The 16,439-nt window shown below is 41.1% G+C and overlaps 2 protein-coding genes across 2 annotated transcripts; one reads left to right on the plus strand and one right to left on the minus strand.

Moving 5' to 3' along the window:
• Nucleotides 1-640: 640 nt before the first annotated feature.
• On the plus strand, nucleotides 641-6,048 carry LOC111074092. Its single transcript, XM_041594731.1, has 2 exons — nucleotides 641-1,162; nucleotides 4,195-6,048. The coding sequence occupies exons 1-2, from the start codon at nucleotides 1,090-1,092 to the stop codon at nucleotides 5,220-5,222; spliced, it is 1,101 nt and encodes a 366-aa protein (XP_041450665.1). The 5' UTR covers nucleotides 641-1,089; the 3' UTR covers nucleotides 5,223-6,048.
• A 7,763-nt stretch (nucleotides 6,049-13,811) lies between these two features.
• LOC111074108 (galectin-8) lies at nucleotides 13,812-16,144 on the minus strand. Its single transcript, XM_022366751.2, has 2 exons — nucleotides 14,903-16,144; nucleotides 13,812-14,801 (listed from the first exon to the last, which is right to left on the minus strand). Exons 1-2 carry the CDS (start codon nucleotides 16,056-16,058, stop codon nucleotides 14,746-14,748), a joined length of 1,212 nt encoding a protein of 403 aa, XP_022222443.1. The 5' UTR covers nucleotides 16,059-16,144; the 3' UTR covers nucleotides 13,812-14,745.
• Between the last annotated feature and the right edge of the window lie 295 nt (nucleotides 16,145-16,439).

The following is a 16,439-nucleotide window of genomic DNA, read 5'->3' on the forward strand; positions in this document are numbered from 1 at the left end:
AAACGCCTTGCTGGTGAAACTGATAATAAGTGAAACGGTTTTTGGGGATATCCTGACAATGACAGAAGCTGCGTCAGCCATGGAAATATAATACCAGACGTAACAGACTATGGGCACATCTGCGTAATATTCAGCTTCACAGAATGCCTCTCCTTGGGGCTTTGGGGGTGGTTGAGTGGCAATGTTATCCCCCGCGCTGGTGAAACAGTAGGTAGAATTTTGATTTTATAATCAACTTCATTTCACGTCTTCCGGATAACATTTTTAGTTCCCCACCAACATTTGAAAGACGACAAACGATTAACTCATTGTCGACCAGTGGGGACGATCCCACGAAAATGATGAAACTTGAAGAATTTTAACGCATTTTAGCTAAAAGATATTGAGGCAATGTTTTTTTTGTATGTAAGGAGAAAGCATAGGATGGATATACACAAAGATGAATTTACAAACAATATTATTTTCAGTGGCTTTACACTAGTCGCTCGTCTGTTTCAACGACAGTTTTTTTAAGGTGGCTTAAGTGGGTTAAGGTGAACTTGTTCAGGAACCATGAACCAAGGCGAAGTGAACCACTGGTATATGATGGTTCTGCCGTCACAATGTTTACCGCCCATTCAACGCCAAATTTCAACGCGCCTCCGTTGAGTTCGAACGTGCGACGCGTGTTTGTTAATTCTCTTCGAATTTGTGGATTTTTACTTGCCGCAGAAGGTTAATTTTTGGATATTGATATTTTCGCCAACAAATAAAAAAATATTTAATTCCACAACCTCTACTTCGTTGTTAACGGCCTACGTTTAACAGTACTCTTGAAAATTTGAAAATCAAACAGCTAATAATTTGTTAAAAGTTCAAAATAATTCTGTACCAAGGGCTGTAACTTATGAACAATACTAAGCCTTATATAATTTAAAGCAAAGTGTCAATAAAAGAGAGATGTCAATTAGTTTCCGTTGATATCGTATCAGTTATTGAAATTCAAAATACTAAGCGGGGATAAACATCGTTAAAAAGCAACCGACTAGGCCCGTTTTTTGGATTACGCGCTCCCTTCAAGCAAGGTTGTGAATTTAAGTCATTGCGACTATGGATGTTGCCCAGCCTGACAAACTCTTCATGCAATTAAGTGCAGCGGAACTAGCAGCCATCATTATGAAAGGTAAGAACGCACGTAATCGCTGAAGCCACCTGTTGCCGGCAAAATTTACAATTTCACAATTTAAGCATACACTTAAATCTTCCATACGTACATAAGTACATACATATATACATATGTACATATGTACCGCGACTGGTAGTTATGTTTCTTGGACTATATTTTCATAAGTCACAGAAAAATCTAAGGGCGGTCGAAGAGTACAGCAATGGAGATTATTAGTCCGATACTGAGTCAGCAACTCCACAGCCAATTTTTTTATTCTGAACTGAAATTAAATCTCTGTAATAGAAACATTACCAGATGAGGAAAGTAGTTAAAAAACCAGCTGTGCAAAAACTCCAAATGAAAATCGAACAAGCTGTGGCTAACTGATGACAGATATACTTTATGGGGAATGTGCTACGCCCTCCAGAGGTCTCCAATCCCAACCACACTAGTAGCGTAATCACAAAAGGGAAGCTGTCCTTTGAGGGTGGCAGGCAATTGAGATACAGACAGACGTAAACATCGCCAACTATTTGTCGCCGCCGTATGTCTGCCTGGGTTTTGTGACGCATATGTCAAACAGGCACTCTGCCCTGCCCGCTCTAGTGAATTGAGGACGACGGCACAGTGGGGCCTCAACCGAAAGAGGGTGGCAAAAGTGGAAGAATTTTGTGAACGCTGTAGCACCCTTTTTCTCATGTAGACTATATTTTGAAAGATTTCCATTTCAAATGCGGTTTTTTCATGGAGACATCTTGATTCGTTCAGAAGCTATTAATTTAGCAAGCTGAAATGCCCGAAGGCCCCACTGTGGGACGTCGCCAGACATATTGGCAATTTGTGTGTGACAGGGTTTGAGGACAGTTGGCCTCGAGAAAGTCCACATAGATTCACCACTGCTTCTGACTAGGATAGCTTCTGTAAGGACAATTCAAAGTTATAGCTGCAGAAAATCAAGCACAATGCTATTTTCTCCCTGCAGAAAGCCACATAAAATTAAGATTTTATTACGGATATTAAGGATGTTTGGAGTAGTGGGAATTACCAACAATGTAAATCGTCTGTACATACATACATACATAAATACATGTATAGTAGCTACTTGAGCGTTGCATTCACCAAATGAAGTCTCTTGTACCAAAATAATCCACAGATGGGTCCAATAGTGCTACAAAAAGGCTGTGAACAAGAGTCCCTGGGTAATTAAGCGATCATAATGCACCATTTATTACTGTGTTGTTGTGTTTCATTCATAAAAATGACGCGTCATTTTACTACAATACTCGTACACCGTTTAGTCGTATTAACATATGTACATACTTATACGTCTCATCTATAAATTTATAGATATTTATATGCACGTACATATGTATGTATGTAAATATGTATGTCTGTATGTTGATAAGCTCAGACTTCCCATGGAACGCTTCCCAGTGGACCGACCGTCAGCCAAAAGCCGCCTATGATGATAACCTTTGGCTGACTTTTGGCGTGAATATGGGATTTTCTGATGCCTCTGACAGTTAGTGTCTGCCTCTTTTAAGTAGGTTTTAGCTGATTTTCACGGCAGGGCATTCATTCTTGGAAAGAAAGGCCAATAACGTCCAAACGGCTACCAATTTTAATGCAAAAACGCCAAGATTGGGTTTACGATCGAAAAACGCATTAGATACATGCAAAAAAAAAACCGAGCTGACTTTGTATCATAATATGTAACGCAACGAACATCTTTGTCCCAAAGAATGGGGATTGAATCGGAATTGTGAATTGTCAGAAATTTAGTTGAGATTGGCGCCACAATCGAAAACTTACCTATAACTGTGATGTTATGTATGTACATACATATGTTTGTATGTATGTACGACGTGCACAGGTGTTTTGGCTTATGCGACTCCATTGACGACGTTGGCTTTAAGCAAACATTTGTCTGAATAAGAAATACAATCCTGAATATGAAAACTGCTGTTATTTGTACAGCCTGATTTCGTCGCTGCAATGTCAGTCAGTTGCTTTAAATTTCGTATGTTGTTTGTGTGTCTAAAATTAGAAAAGATAGCAAAGTAATTTGCTTATAAATAGTTGTGTCAACATGCAAAATCATACCTTCCGTCGTGTTCATACATGTCTGGCTCGACTCAGATAAACGGTATACTTAGTAAAAGTTAATACATCTGTATGTACATAGGTGCTAAAATGCGATCATATGCTCGAGTACGCATGAGGAACAAAAGTGGGGTAATAATACATACATATCTCATTGGCCAGATGTATTATAGAAATATTTTGGAGCGGAAAAGCACACAATTTGGTTCAATAAAGTAACAGCTGCACATTTATTGTGTTCTTGGGTAGAACTTACGTATACTCATAATGGATGTTGGCGATAAGAAAAATTAATAATATCCTGCCTGCCGAATTCCATTGATTTGCATTTCACTCGCACACTTGCAGTTTTACTTGCAAGTATTTACTTGTATTTTTGAGTGTTTTTGTTTTATTAATTACTAAGCGGGTTGTTGGCTCCTGATGCAGGGGCTGCTGCTGCTGCTGAACTTGAACTGACTTTATTCGCCAGACGCGAAATAAATTACTTTTAACAAGTGAGCTGTGCCTAAACGCTTTTTAAATACCTGTGGAGGTCAGTGGTAGACCGACGGAACTGGAAACAGGTTTCATTTTCGTGAGCAATGAAAAATTTGATTTGCATTTTCGGGCTTTTTTCGCCATACACATACATATGTACATATGTATGTAAGTACAAATTTTTGTACTTACCGACCCAAATAAAAGTTAACAGTTAAATGCCACAAATTAAATCCTTTACACAACAATATAAATGGCCGTTTGATTACAAAGCATGGAAATAGAGATTTTTTGGGTGTTGTTCCAAATAACCTCTAGGGGCTTCGAATGCCCCATTCGGCATGTGTTCCGCGAAAAAGGGGATTTTTTTTTTATTTGCCAAGCCTTACCTTAAGCAACCGGTTTAGCATAAATACGTCACAAATAGAAGACAACTATCTTTAAACATTTTCGTTTATTTTTAGATTCACCCAATTCAAACGACCGTGATGCGGGTTTTTGTTCCGCCAGCTCGGAAAGCGAAGGCGGTGATGATTTATCCGTCGAGCACACGCGCAGTGGCAGTCCCAACATCGGGCCAAAAGGAACTGAAAATTTTGGAGCGGCGGACTCAAAGCCCATAGCATTAATCCGCAACAAACGCAAGAGCACGGAGCCCTCGAAAGTTGTGGGATCGATGACAACCACGTCTGGACCAGCCAACGCTTGTCCTACCGCCTGTGCGAGTAGTACTGCAACTGGTCCGCTCAAGAAACGCATACGCTATACATCTTCTGCTGATTCAGCAGTGGTGTTGACACCTCCAGCCATTGACTCTCCGCCACCCAGCAGGTGTGTGCCCTCCACGTTGCGCTTGGAGCACGAGAGAATGCCTAATCCGGCTCATATATTTGTTCGTCACCCAGGCGTCACTACTCTGCATCGGACGTTCGCTTCACATCCAGAACAGCAAGAACCCCTAGCATTGGTGACAAAGAAACCACAGCTCATTGAAGGAGACACAAAAACCGGGGCTTACTCCACACTTCAGAACAGAGCACCCCAAACTTCAAAAAAGACATTGCACAAAAAAATAGCGAAAGAAGCAATTGCTACGTCATTGATTGACGTAAATCTTAGCGATGAGGACATGTGTAAGGTTGGGTCGGGATCTGATATTTCCACGTTGCGTCCGCACTCGCACCAACGCAATTATAAAAACATGACGCGGGAGCGCCGCATCGAGGCGAATGCACGGGAGCGGACCCGAGTGCACACTATTTCTGCCGCTTATGAGACGCTACGACACGCGGTTCCGGCCTACGCCAGCACCCAAAAACTATCCAAGCTGTCTGTGCTGCGGGTAGCTTGTTCCTATATACTTACCCTCAGCCGTATGGCTGGTCAGGATTACAGCGCTGATCAATCGGAGCCATCCATAGCCGATTGCATCGAGGCCGTCACATCAACTATTCAAACGGAAGGAAAGGTGAAGCGCAAAAAAGACGAGTAAATCGGTATAGTTCAGTCCATTCACCAACTCTGAAAGACTTTTATTGGGACTGATTACTGCTCATGTTACTGTTAGTCGCGTGTGTTTGATTGTGGGTCAGTTTGACATACTGCACTTTTAACCACACGCTGTAGGTTTTAGGTATAGTTTGGGTCACAAGTGGCAAAATAGCTTTACAAGTTTTCAAAGCTTTGTTTATAGAGATGAACACACCAGCTAATTTTTAAGTAGAGGGTAAATAAACAAGGCGCGTTATATACATATTTTAGTGTATGCGTACATACTCATACATGTACATATTTATGTATACTTATGCCATAATTGATATTTTAGATTCTAAGACCAGCGATGTGATCCTAATTTAATGTCGCGTTTTTAATAAACTATACGAAAGTCGAAACAGCTCTACGTTCTTGGCAGTACAAATATTAAGCAAGACAATAATTTTTACCCACACACGTGCACACATATAGTATGTTTGTATGCCTAACTACATTGTAACTATATATATACATATGTATGTATGTACATACATATGTACCGATACTCTTAAATATAGCCGATTTCGCATCAAAGCGGCAAATTCCTAAAAAGTTACTAAATTTATACAAATAACTATACCATTTATACTTGTACATAATTATTCAAGAGCAGAACAATATGTAAATATAAGTAAATATCCACTAAGCTGAACACCTGAAATAGTCTTTTACGGCCAAATTGTAATCTCATTGTTATAGGTAAATATGTAAATACATATGTATGTACATATGTACGTTATATATAAATATTAACATAAGTGCCATAAAATCAGTAAATATACCAATCTGACTGTCAAATGCCAAGTATTCTTATATCTGGTTGGGAATCGGGTTACCAGTGCAAAAGGAGTGCAGAGTGGGTTGACCCATTAGTCACCTGGGTGCGAGCGTACTTAGAAGATTAAAAACAAGCACAAAAACCCAAACAGCGGCTACGGGGTTGAGGGGTAATTTATGTCTATACGTTGAATAATCTTATCGCTTTGCAACAAGCCATTTGGTGGTATAATAAACTCAACAGGTGCGCACAGAATGGCAGGCGATCGATTCAGTACACCCGAACCCATCCACGCTATCATAAACGCGTTTTGGCACACCATAGTCACTTATCAGGCTCCGAAATAAATTTGTCAGCTAATCTAGCAGGCACAAAGTGTAACGATATCACGGTTAGTTAACATAGTGCAGGCGTACCCATGACGCATACAGGAACGATGCAACACTATTAACTCTAACTAATCAACATATTCATATGTATGTACACATATATATCGAGGTGCCTGCATCTATTTGACCCAGTGCAATAGCCACCACAAATTACATCAGCATTTAGAAAACAGGTTAATTAGAGCAGTCTCTGATCGATCAACAAATAATGACTAAAAATGCAAGCGTTATTTTGCTCGAGCCAGGTGGCTGGGCCTACACTTGCTTGTGGCCGGCACCTATTTAAAAATTTGTATATTAGCATATTTAAATTTCAATTCGAGGGTTTTCTCCTAGTACTCGTACTGTATGTACGAGTGTATTTACATTTAATATATTCAAACGGTGTTTAAATTAAGTCAAGCGCCAAGCCTAATACGTTTACTTATATAATATGGTAATGAGACAACGAAATATATTAGCACAAACTGTGTTTGTGCCAATCATAAAGCGAATGATTCAGCAATTCGACTGTTTTATGAGTAGGCATGTTTGCATCTATCTCTGGCTGGAGCTTCGCATTTGATTGTCGTGCAGCATGCAGAAAGCAGTCTGTCGCTGGTGCTATCTATCAAAGCAGAGCACTGTACCAATATTGTATACCCCGTAATAATTGTATACTCCGCTAACCTCCGCTGAGACTAATCAGTAGTCATCCGACATAACGTCCATGTACTGTTTCGTCACTTGAGAAGCATCAAGAGTAGGAACGTTGACTTTTCATTTCATTTTATTCTTGTTAAATGATCTGACGTAATTACAGAAGTCTATTTCAAATACACCAGGTGGGGCAGCTGTAATAAAAAGCTCGCCAGCTCACGTTAAAAGCGGTTACATTTGTCAATGAAGGCCCTTTAGCCAGTCGGTTATAATTGCATATCAATGAACCTAGAATTAAATCTACTCGTACAAATGTATGTACATACCTATGCAAAAAATGGAATGCCTCTACATGCATGTATGTATATTGAAACAGTACAATATTTTATGAATTATTTAGTATAGTCGTAATGCTTCTCTGTGTTCCAATAAATAAATATATGCAGTTTTAGCCATAGTAAAATTCTGTTTTGCACAATATGCAAAATCTGAAGTTCATTGAACTAATCCGCTGGTCGTTGGCCATATGAATGCACACTTGTTGCGCCGGACTGTCTACTGGTGAATTACAATGATTCGGCTTTTTCAGAAGGGATCGTGGGGCTTGGTTAGATTAGGAAGTCACCACAAGAGAAGACGGGCCTTAGCTGTAGACGTAATTCATTTCGTGGGTAGTGTTGCATCTACACTTTTAGTGTCTGAATACCCAAGGGAAGTTTGGGCAATCGAGTAAAAGTAATTTTCGAAGCAAAATAATTGAAGCAATCATCAAAAGATCATAAAAAAATAATTAAATAAATTTTGCGAACGCATTTAAAATGCGACAAAGCTAATTTATATTCCGACAACACAACGGCGGGAACTCAAGAGCACAGGAGAGAACACAAAAAAAGTAAAGTCAGGGTATGGCAAAAGAACCAAGCGACACAGCGCTGTTCACTGATATTAATAAGATTTATTCTCACATTAAAACTCTTTCTCCTTACGCAGGCACAGTCGATACAGTCTCATGTCCCATGTCCCATGTCGACGAATCGCCCAACCATTCGAAATCAAACAGAGGCTCCGACTGTAGTTTTCGGACTCTGCTCCGACAGAACGCCAGCCTCCCTCCTCGTGAGTTTTACCGCCTGTTCCAACTTCAAAGACATTAAACAAATGGACATCTGTTGCCAGCCAGCACAAGTAAGGGTGCTCGGCTAGCTTTAGGCTCTGGGGAGTCTTCCACGGGGAGACTTCTACTGCCAACTCAAAAAATTAGCGTTTGTGTAAACAATTAAACTATGGCAAGTCGGTGCATCACATGTCGTGACGAGATGTTGTTTTAGTGGTAGCACACTGAGAAGTTGTTGTGCAAATATTGGCTTAAATTTCGTCTAAAAATAACCCCGTCCAACTGTAGTTGCTGTTTTAACTTTTAGCAGACATCAAATATTGTCGCACCTGTCGCAGGTGTGGCCAACGTCTATTTCGGGTCGCACTTGCGCGTGTGCCTCCCTCCATTGAAAGTGTGAGGGTGATCGTCTTGGCATCACATGCTGTGTAGCTCGAAGCGTGATCTTTTCATTTAACATGCGTATAAAATGTATAATATAAGTGAGCTAAGGTAGCTAAGTCTAGCGTGGTTGGACTACTTTGATAATTAGGTAAAAATTTACTACTGGTTATAACGGCAAGGTAAAAATAGCTGCTGCTTTTATTAGTTATTTGGTTTTAGGCTAACCAAAGCTCCTCAAATGAATCAAATGGAAAAAAGTCCTATCCCCATACGCACGAGACTTTAATAAATTTCGTTAAACATATGTACATATGTACATACATACATATATTCAATATAAATGAATTCATATATTTTTATCTGGATGAATACGAAGTTTATAGGATAAATATTTTGCCCAATGCTTTCTAGGCAAAAAGGAATACATCTAGGAGACCGATTTCTGGGAATACTTTAACAGATGTCGGAATTTAGTTGGGACTGAAGAAACTTATTTGCAACGGAAAATTAACGGGGATGGGAACTGTGCGTGTTTGTGTGTGCAGCTGCCCAACGCGCACACGATTCATTGGCGCCAAGAGTGCAAGGCACAAGTGACAATTTTTAAATAAAACCAGACTGGTACGCTAGTGGCGGTGCCATTGCAATCGTTGACCAAGCTAAAACACAAAAGAAGAAAAGGAAACCAAAGCTATTAGGCGACGCGACGCGACGGCTACTCTTCATTGCATGCCAAATGTTTGTCTAGCAATTGTCGCGTAAAATATTTTAAATAAACTGGATCTATATATATACATATACATACATATACATATATACTTAAATACCCACAAAAGTTTATCATTAGGGCTTAATGCAGCAAGAGCTATAGTAAAATAGTCGATGCCATGTGGTATTCTTCGTCATCTGTTGAACCGACTATTGCATTACTTCTTAAAAGAACGGTGGCCCATCAGGTTAAAATTTATAATACTAGCAAATTTGAACATATCGTCGTTACCTACTCCGTATTGACACGCAGTGGCTCATTGAATTGCTACGGTGGCCAATTATCACGTAATTTGCGGTAATTTAAGTACAAGCGATTGTCTGTGACTTTGTGTGAGTAATTGACGTGGCAGACGGGAATTTAAGTTGACAGATAGACGGTGAGGTGAGCAATGCGCATGTGCGCAGACGTAAACACAAAAGTGTCGCCAGATTTCACGGCGCGCTGCTCGTCGCCATCGACTCAATCTTGCCATGCATAAATGTCACTTGGCGCCAACGTTTTGCATTAAAATTAAATATGCTGGAGCCCGTGATCTAAGACGACGATAGTCATTTATCATGGACAAAAAAAAAAATATTTCAAACCTAATTGAAGAACCGTTAGCTTACCCCAGATCATTTCCGAAACGATAATAAAAAACTGCACGCACCAGTTAGTAAAAGCTCTCATAAAAACATACGTGGGGGCGTCGTTTAAATACCTATCTTTACTCGGCACAAAGGAGCATTTTGTTCCTTCAATCCTGTTTATCTAAAAGGGTCTCTGCCGTGAATTATACACAAGCCTGCGTGAAAGAATTTCAAAGCAATCATCTCTTAACAAAATCGTCTTCGAAATTGATTTGATTTACTTCAAACACGCAACATTCGAGGTTTTCATTAGACGAGTGAGTGCTTCGTGAAATTTTTGAAGTGTTGATTTCCAACTGCAAACAATTTTTAAAATGCTCCTATTAAAGCATCTCTTCAATAGTTGAATGGCATATCTAACTACACATTTACTTTATTCTGAGAAATGATAGTAGTGCATTAGCATTGGTTCGATACTAGACCAGACTCAGGTTGTATATACATATTTACACATATCTTGCTGCGTAATAAAACAAACTGATGCAATTTTTACTCAAGTTTACAGCAGAACTATGGAAAATTGGTTTGTTAATGAATCTTGCATTTGGCTTTACAGAACTGTATTTACAACTAATTTCCACGGCCTAAAATAGCGTGCACGGCCAGAATTGCAGGGCCTCTGCCACCGCCTACGCAGTTTTTTAATTAAAAAAAAGAAATAATAAAGTTGGACGCCACACAGGCATCCATCGGATCCAGTTCAACTTTGGCCAGCTACCAATGCTGTTCAGCGTGCAATGTCAAAGCAGCGGACCCTGAAAGCCAATATGGCAAGTGCAACATCTGGGTGCACCATCGACTGGCGCTCCAGCAGCAACACGCGCAAGATTAAATGCACAATCCCAGCAAAGTCAGTTACAGAGCGCATTAAGAGCCCACCCCACAGAGGCCAGTAAGCTATACTTTCCCCTAGTGACCGTCGCGACGGCCATAAAGTAGCCAGGGTGAGCAACACGATGCCTATCAGCGCAACAAAATTTACACATTTGTGCTTCTACCAGCTGTGACCACTGCCATCGCTAAACCAAGGCTATCCAGTATAATCCTGGTTGCAATGTAGGAAGACATGCGCATTGAATTGGCGCCAGCGTGTCCACGTCCACGCAACATGCCTTGCCGGACCCGCCGCGTATCATCCCACTCGTCTGCCTGTTCTGGTCAAATGTGCCACATTGAGATTGAAACATACAAATAGAGCATAGCTACATGGCTACATACATATATTCACACGTACCTATGTACATATGTTTAATGAAAAGTCCACTCACATAGCCAATCCAATGGACAGGACTGGAATGGTGCATCAGTCAGAGCTAAAAAATGGATTGTGGGTATAGTAGGGACTAGTAGCGACTAGAAAAGTCTTAGAAAAGAACACTAAATGGGTAAGAAAGACTATTTTCAAGATATCCGACAAAAAATTGAAGAAGTAAAGTAGCCGCAATAAAATCAATGGAATTTTCGTGCAGGGCCCCCAAAAATAAAAAAGACGGTTTATAAAAAGCAAGTAGCAAAACAACAGACGCCGCCCGACGCTGATGCCATTGCCGGGACGGACTGCGGCTGCAAGTTGCTGGCGGATGGCGACGACAACACCGAAAAAGGATGCGAGCGAACGATGTGATGTGTCCAACTACCATATAAAAATATGCAATCAAACGAGTGTAAGATTGATCTCGGGCGATATTCTGAGAAATCGAGAGCCGGAGCAGCGGTCGGTTTGTGGGTCCCTTAGTTGGAGAAGAGCAGACACATACACACACAAACACACCAAAACCGACAAGTATAATACAACATTTTTAAAGAAGAATCGGGCGGTCAAATGTAGGTTTGGCAACGAAGCAGCATCTTCCCATTTTGTGGATTTATCTCTGACAGCGATGGGCACTGACAGCCGTAGTTTGACGAAAATGTAAAGCTTAAGATGTAGAGTTAATATTAGTTATTTATAGCTGTATGTTTATAATAGTTTATGAAGTACAAAGTCGGTTTCTAGGTATACCATACGTTGCTGGAAATTTTCAGAATCAGAAAAGACCCTCAATTGTCCTTATGGTATCCCACACGAGTACACGTAAAAGGTTGTTGTCACTTCCATACCACGTAATTGATTCTGACAATGCTTAAAACGCACTCACATTGACACTGTTGATCGTTCAGTTGTCTGAATCCATGGGATTAGCACATGCACATGATAATATACAATGAATCGTGTCCAGTGAAAAAAGTGATTGATTTCGTGGACTTTTTGCCACGAACAGCGTTCTCTGAAGTCCAAGCTCCATACACCATACAAAACTGTATGTCCACGCACCAATTTTTCGTTAGCTTCTTTTTTGGACGGTTCGTAATTCGGACGGCGACGGGCATTCAGCTTTCCGCAGACTGCGTGAGTACGTCGCATGCGAAACGAGTTGCATTCCGTTGACCATTTCAAACAATTGCCACTGGCAGCTGCTGTAGCAACAGCAACATCCACAGGCACAGGGACTGCGGTGGAGCCAGCGGACAAAACCCCAATTGAGGTTTAATTTAGAATGTACCCACAGCTACCGCACTGCGGAGGCAAAGGCATTGATTGCGCCGTGTTCTGTGTGACAACAGTACACAGTTGGAATATTGATAAGCCCTCGATACTCCGACTGAAGCCACAACAGCGGCTCACTTTTGAGACTGGCTGGCTAATCGGCGGAGGCTGGCGAGCATGACATGTTGTAAAATGGTGCGAATGCATTTGTTACCATTTTACTTCTGAACTGGCTCGTACTATCGCCAGCCCAATTTCGTCCGATTTGATTGGGCTTTTCTGGTCGGAAATTCTTTGATACGAAATTTGTTAGGCCCTAATTATACCTGGTTATCGCAGGACGCATTATTAAAGGTATTATTCCTTAGCATGATACAAAAATGCATTCACATAAATATAGTACACTCGATAGATATGATTATAGGCAAAGGGAGACAGGAAATCATCATCTTTTTAATCGAATTAATAACATAATCAATCCTGACAAATTGATGCAATGCACTGGCCATGGTATGCATAAAATGCGAAATCGGATCATCGAGATGCCACAGCACAGACGATGATTGAAGACCAGGGACTGCCCAGGAGCAACATAAAGAAGCGGCAGGAAAAATATGAAATTATTAATTAACAGGCCCAGCAGCAATAACATCATCTTCAGCAGCTGGGCAATCAATAGGGGAAAACGATACCTGCGATAATTACCACACGCACAATTTAGCGACAACCGAACGAGAGAAGCTCATCCTGAATAAAATATTCGAGAGGCTAAAGCAACTAAAATGTTGGCACAGCCACTGGAATTCAAAATGTTCGGTTTGACTACGGTTACTTTTCAGCGACAGAAACCAATGCACTTTTTGCTTTTTATAAATTTGAGCATAACCGCATGAGGGACGGATGTTACAAAAGGTACCGGCCTTTCATACCCGCATAATTAACTTTGATTAATTACCGAAAATGGGTGCACTCATCAAGCCAGGAGCCAAGCCAGATTGTCCTCTTTTCGCTCACATTTTTGCACGAAATTTGCCAGCATTTCAATGCCCGTCGATTAAATATTTTTATACTCAACCGTTTGCTTCACAAAGGTGATGAAGCCATGCTTGCGCATTCGGTCGTAGATCACATTTAAATGGGAAATATCATGAAGAGAGAAAACACCGAAAATAATTATTAATGGGTTGTCAATGGCTAAATAAATATCTAACATTTTTTAAAATCTTTTTTATATTTATCTTTTTTTTTTTTTTCTTAGACTTAGTCTTTTCAGTGGGGTTAGGAAGTTAAGGATGGCTATCAGGTGGAACTATTTGTTGCGTAAATACAATTATTTATTAAAGTAAAATAGTTGCTGTAAATATTCTACCATACATATGGACCATCCCAGCCACCAGCAAAGCCATAAATTAAGAAAAAGGATGCAATTCTGGACTCAGGTCGCTGCGGACAATGACAATCAGTAATCCACTTCATTAGCAAAATGGACCAAAGCATGCGTAACACGTACGAACTTGAACCATAAATAATATTTTTTCTTGGCAATCGCAGCGTTGGCAGAGACTACTTCCTTTGGCAAGCCCTGGGAAATATTTACAGGGATGACGTTTTCGGCTTGAATTATTTTGCTGGTGCTTTTTGTTGGCCATGCCAAAACAATGTCAACTGTCTTGCTAAACACATGTAGACATAAACGTCAATTGAGAAACCCATGCTCAGTGACGACCCTGGCAGCACTACACTGCAATACTGTGTCCTTAATCGATTATCGTTTTTAATAATCAATTTCCGAGGCCCTTCAGACGGTCAAGTCCGGAGCGGTCCGGTCTGAGCTTCCTCTGCTTCTGCTCCTGCTGCGGCTAACTGCCGCTTATGGGCAACGGCTCAGTTGACGACAGCACATTGACATTTATGAGTTGGAGCGCGGGGCACTGCACTAGACTTACTCCTTACTCCAGGGCGCATAAAAGAGCTATTTTAATTGCAGAACATTCTGTATACGTTTGGTAAAGATGAAATCATAAATCTACGCACACAGTGAGTGGCTGTCGTGTGTGCCGGGCTTTCGTTGTAGTGGTTTGTTTGGCACCGGCAACGCCAGCCTACAATAGCAGATCGAGGCAATAAAGACGACGTGGTTCTTATAAATTTGTACAACATGGCTTTCGACAGGTTGCGTTTCCGTCCAATGGCATATTAATGCCATTGCATAGAAAGATAAAGCCACATATACAATAACATTTTGAGGAATTATTCAAGGTGAGATTGGCGCAAAGTTCTGATAGCACGCTGGATGATTGATTTGCCTGAGAGGGAAAAGATACGCGTCAGTCAAAGGTAACAGCTGAAAGATCGGTCGATCGGTCGATCGGTCTATTTTATAGGCTACTATATGCCTCATACTCACCAGTTCGGCGCCGACCGAGCCTGGTGGTCTCGATGACTACATCCCAGAGCCTCACGTCTCCACGGATATTTACAATATCCACACACTCGGGGTTCATTTGATGCTTAAAGCCCAGCAAGAGTTTGCTGTTCACGAACAACTCGTAGTAGTTAGGTCGACATGCAATTAATATGACAAATGCTTTTCCTGGTCTTAAACTTGTGTTCAGTCGTGATACTTTCGTCTTCACCCAGGAGCCATTTAAATAGGCGCTCCGTGTGACGATTACCTTACCAACTTTATCGCGTGTTTTACGCAAAAAACTCGGACTAAAATAAAACGACACTGTTGGCTGTGGCCAAATTTGCTGGCCCTGCTGTAGCGCCACACTGAAACTTTGCGGCATCAGGCGTACACGGCCTTCGATTCGAACTGCACGTCCCTCTACGAGCTTTTCGTGGTTTGGCACGCGGCCGTAAAATGGAAGTGTTAGGTTTGCAGTTATTTGCCTTGTAGCTCTCTGCAGTCTGGATAAATTGTCCAGGGAGTCCCAGTTTTGTAGCGTACTAGTGGCTTCCCCATTGAGCCATTTTAATATATTGGAGTCGTAGACAAACGGTAGCGCTCGGGCCACTGATTGAGATAGGCGGATAGGATACTCTGTCACATAATATTTATCAATGACAATTTCATCAATGTCACCGCGTAGGTCAATAGAAGCCAGCCATCTATACGGCATGCGATGAGCGTATTCAGCAAAATGATAGCCATTTACTGATATGTAGAACGATTCCACTGTGAGGAGTACCTGCATCCAAAAAGTATCCCCGCGTATCAGTTGAAAGCCGAGAGGTGATGAATTTTCCTCAGGTCCCCACTTTCCCATTAAGCGGGAGTTTCGCACAATATAGTTTTGAGGTAGTCGAGCACCGAGTTGCAGCAACACATTGCAGTGATCACCTTTTTCTTTTCCCTCCACAGTGAGGAAATCAATGGTAAAATGTTCACATGCACTGAGAATGAGTCCGTGAAAAAAGAAACTAAGCCCCGGCCTTGGCGGATCTTGTAGTTTATAGTGTTTGCGTCGATTTGCAGCAGTGCGTTCCTCATAAAACATTGACATCGCATCCCTTTCTCGTCGCAGGGCAATGGTGGCAGCACCAGGTAAAAAATTCATGGCGGGTATGCATACTCGAGCAAGAAACTTGAGTAAAAATTTTACTTATTGAACAGATTTTGACAGAAACATAAACGTATATTTGATTTAATTATTTACAAAAAGCTCATACAACAATTTACTTGTTGGTGGCAACATTCATTATTGCCTTGGCTTTTAACCAAAACAGAAAAGATTTCTGCACAAGTCTATACGGAAATTGAGCCTTTCAATTATGGAGGCCATAGATGGAGTTTACCTTGAAAGCACTCATCAGAGGGGGCGGGATGTTAAGTATTCGCCGCGGGCTAGGGAGGGAGGTAAATGGGGAAAGTCCATGGAAAATCTTCAACTTCTTACACTGGCTATGCAGCAGAAGTTTCCCCTTTGATTTTAGCCTGT

Source organism: Drosophila obscura, unplaced genomic scaffold, assembly GCF_018151105.1.
Source record: "Drosophila obscura isolate BZ-5 IFL unplaced genomic scaffold, ASM1815110v1 contig_36, whole genome shotgun sequence".
NCBI lineage: Eukaryota > Metazoa > Arthropoda > Insecta > Diptera > Drosophilidae > Drosophila > Drosophila obscura.

Excerpts from the sequence above, each read along its gene's own strand:
- LOC111074108 (XM_022366751.2), bottom strand. The coding sequence starts at position 16,058 with ATGAATTTTTTACCTGGTGCTGCCACCATTGCCCTGCGACGAGAAAGG. Across the intron at positions 14,802-14,902 it reads GCTCGGTCGGCGCCGAACTG|GCAAATCAATCATCCAGCGT; the intron begins GTGAGTATGAGG and ends TTTCCCTCTCAG.
- LOC111074092 (XM_041594731.1), top strand. The coding sequence starts at position 1,090 with ATGGATGTTGCCCAGCCTGACAAACTCTTCATGCAATTAAGTGCAGCG. Across the intron at positions 1,163-4,194 it reads AGCAGCCATCATTATGAAAG|ATTCACCCAATTCAAACGAC; the intron begins GTAAGAACGCAC and ends GTTTATTTTTAG.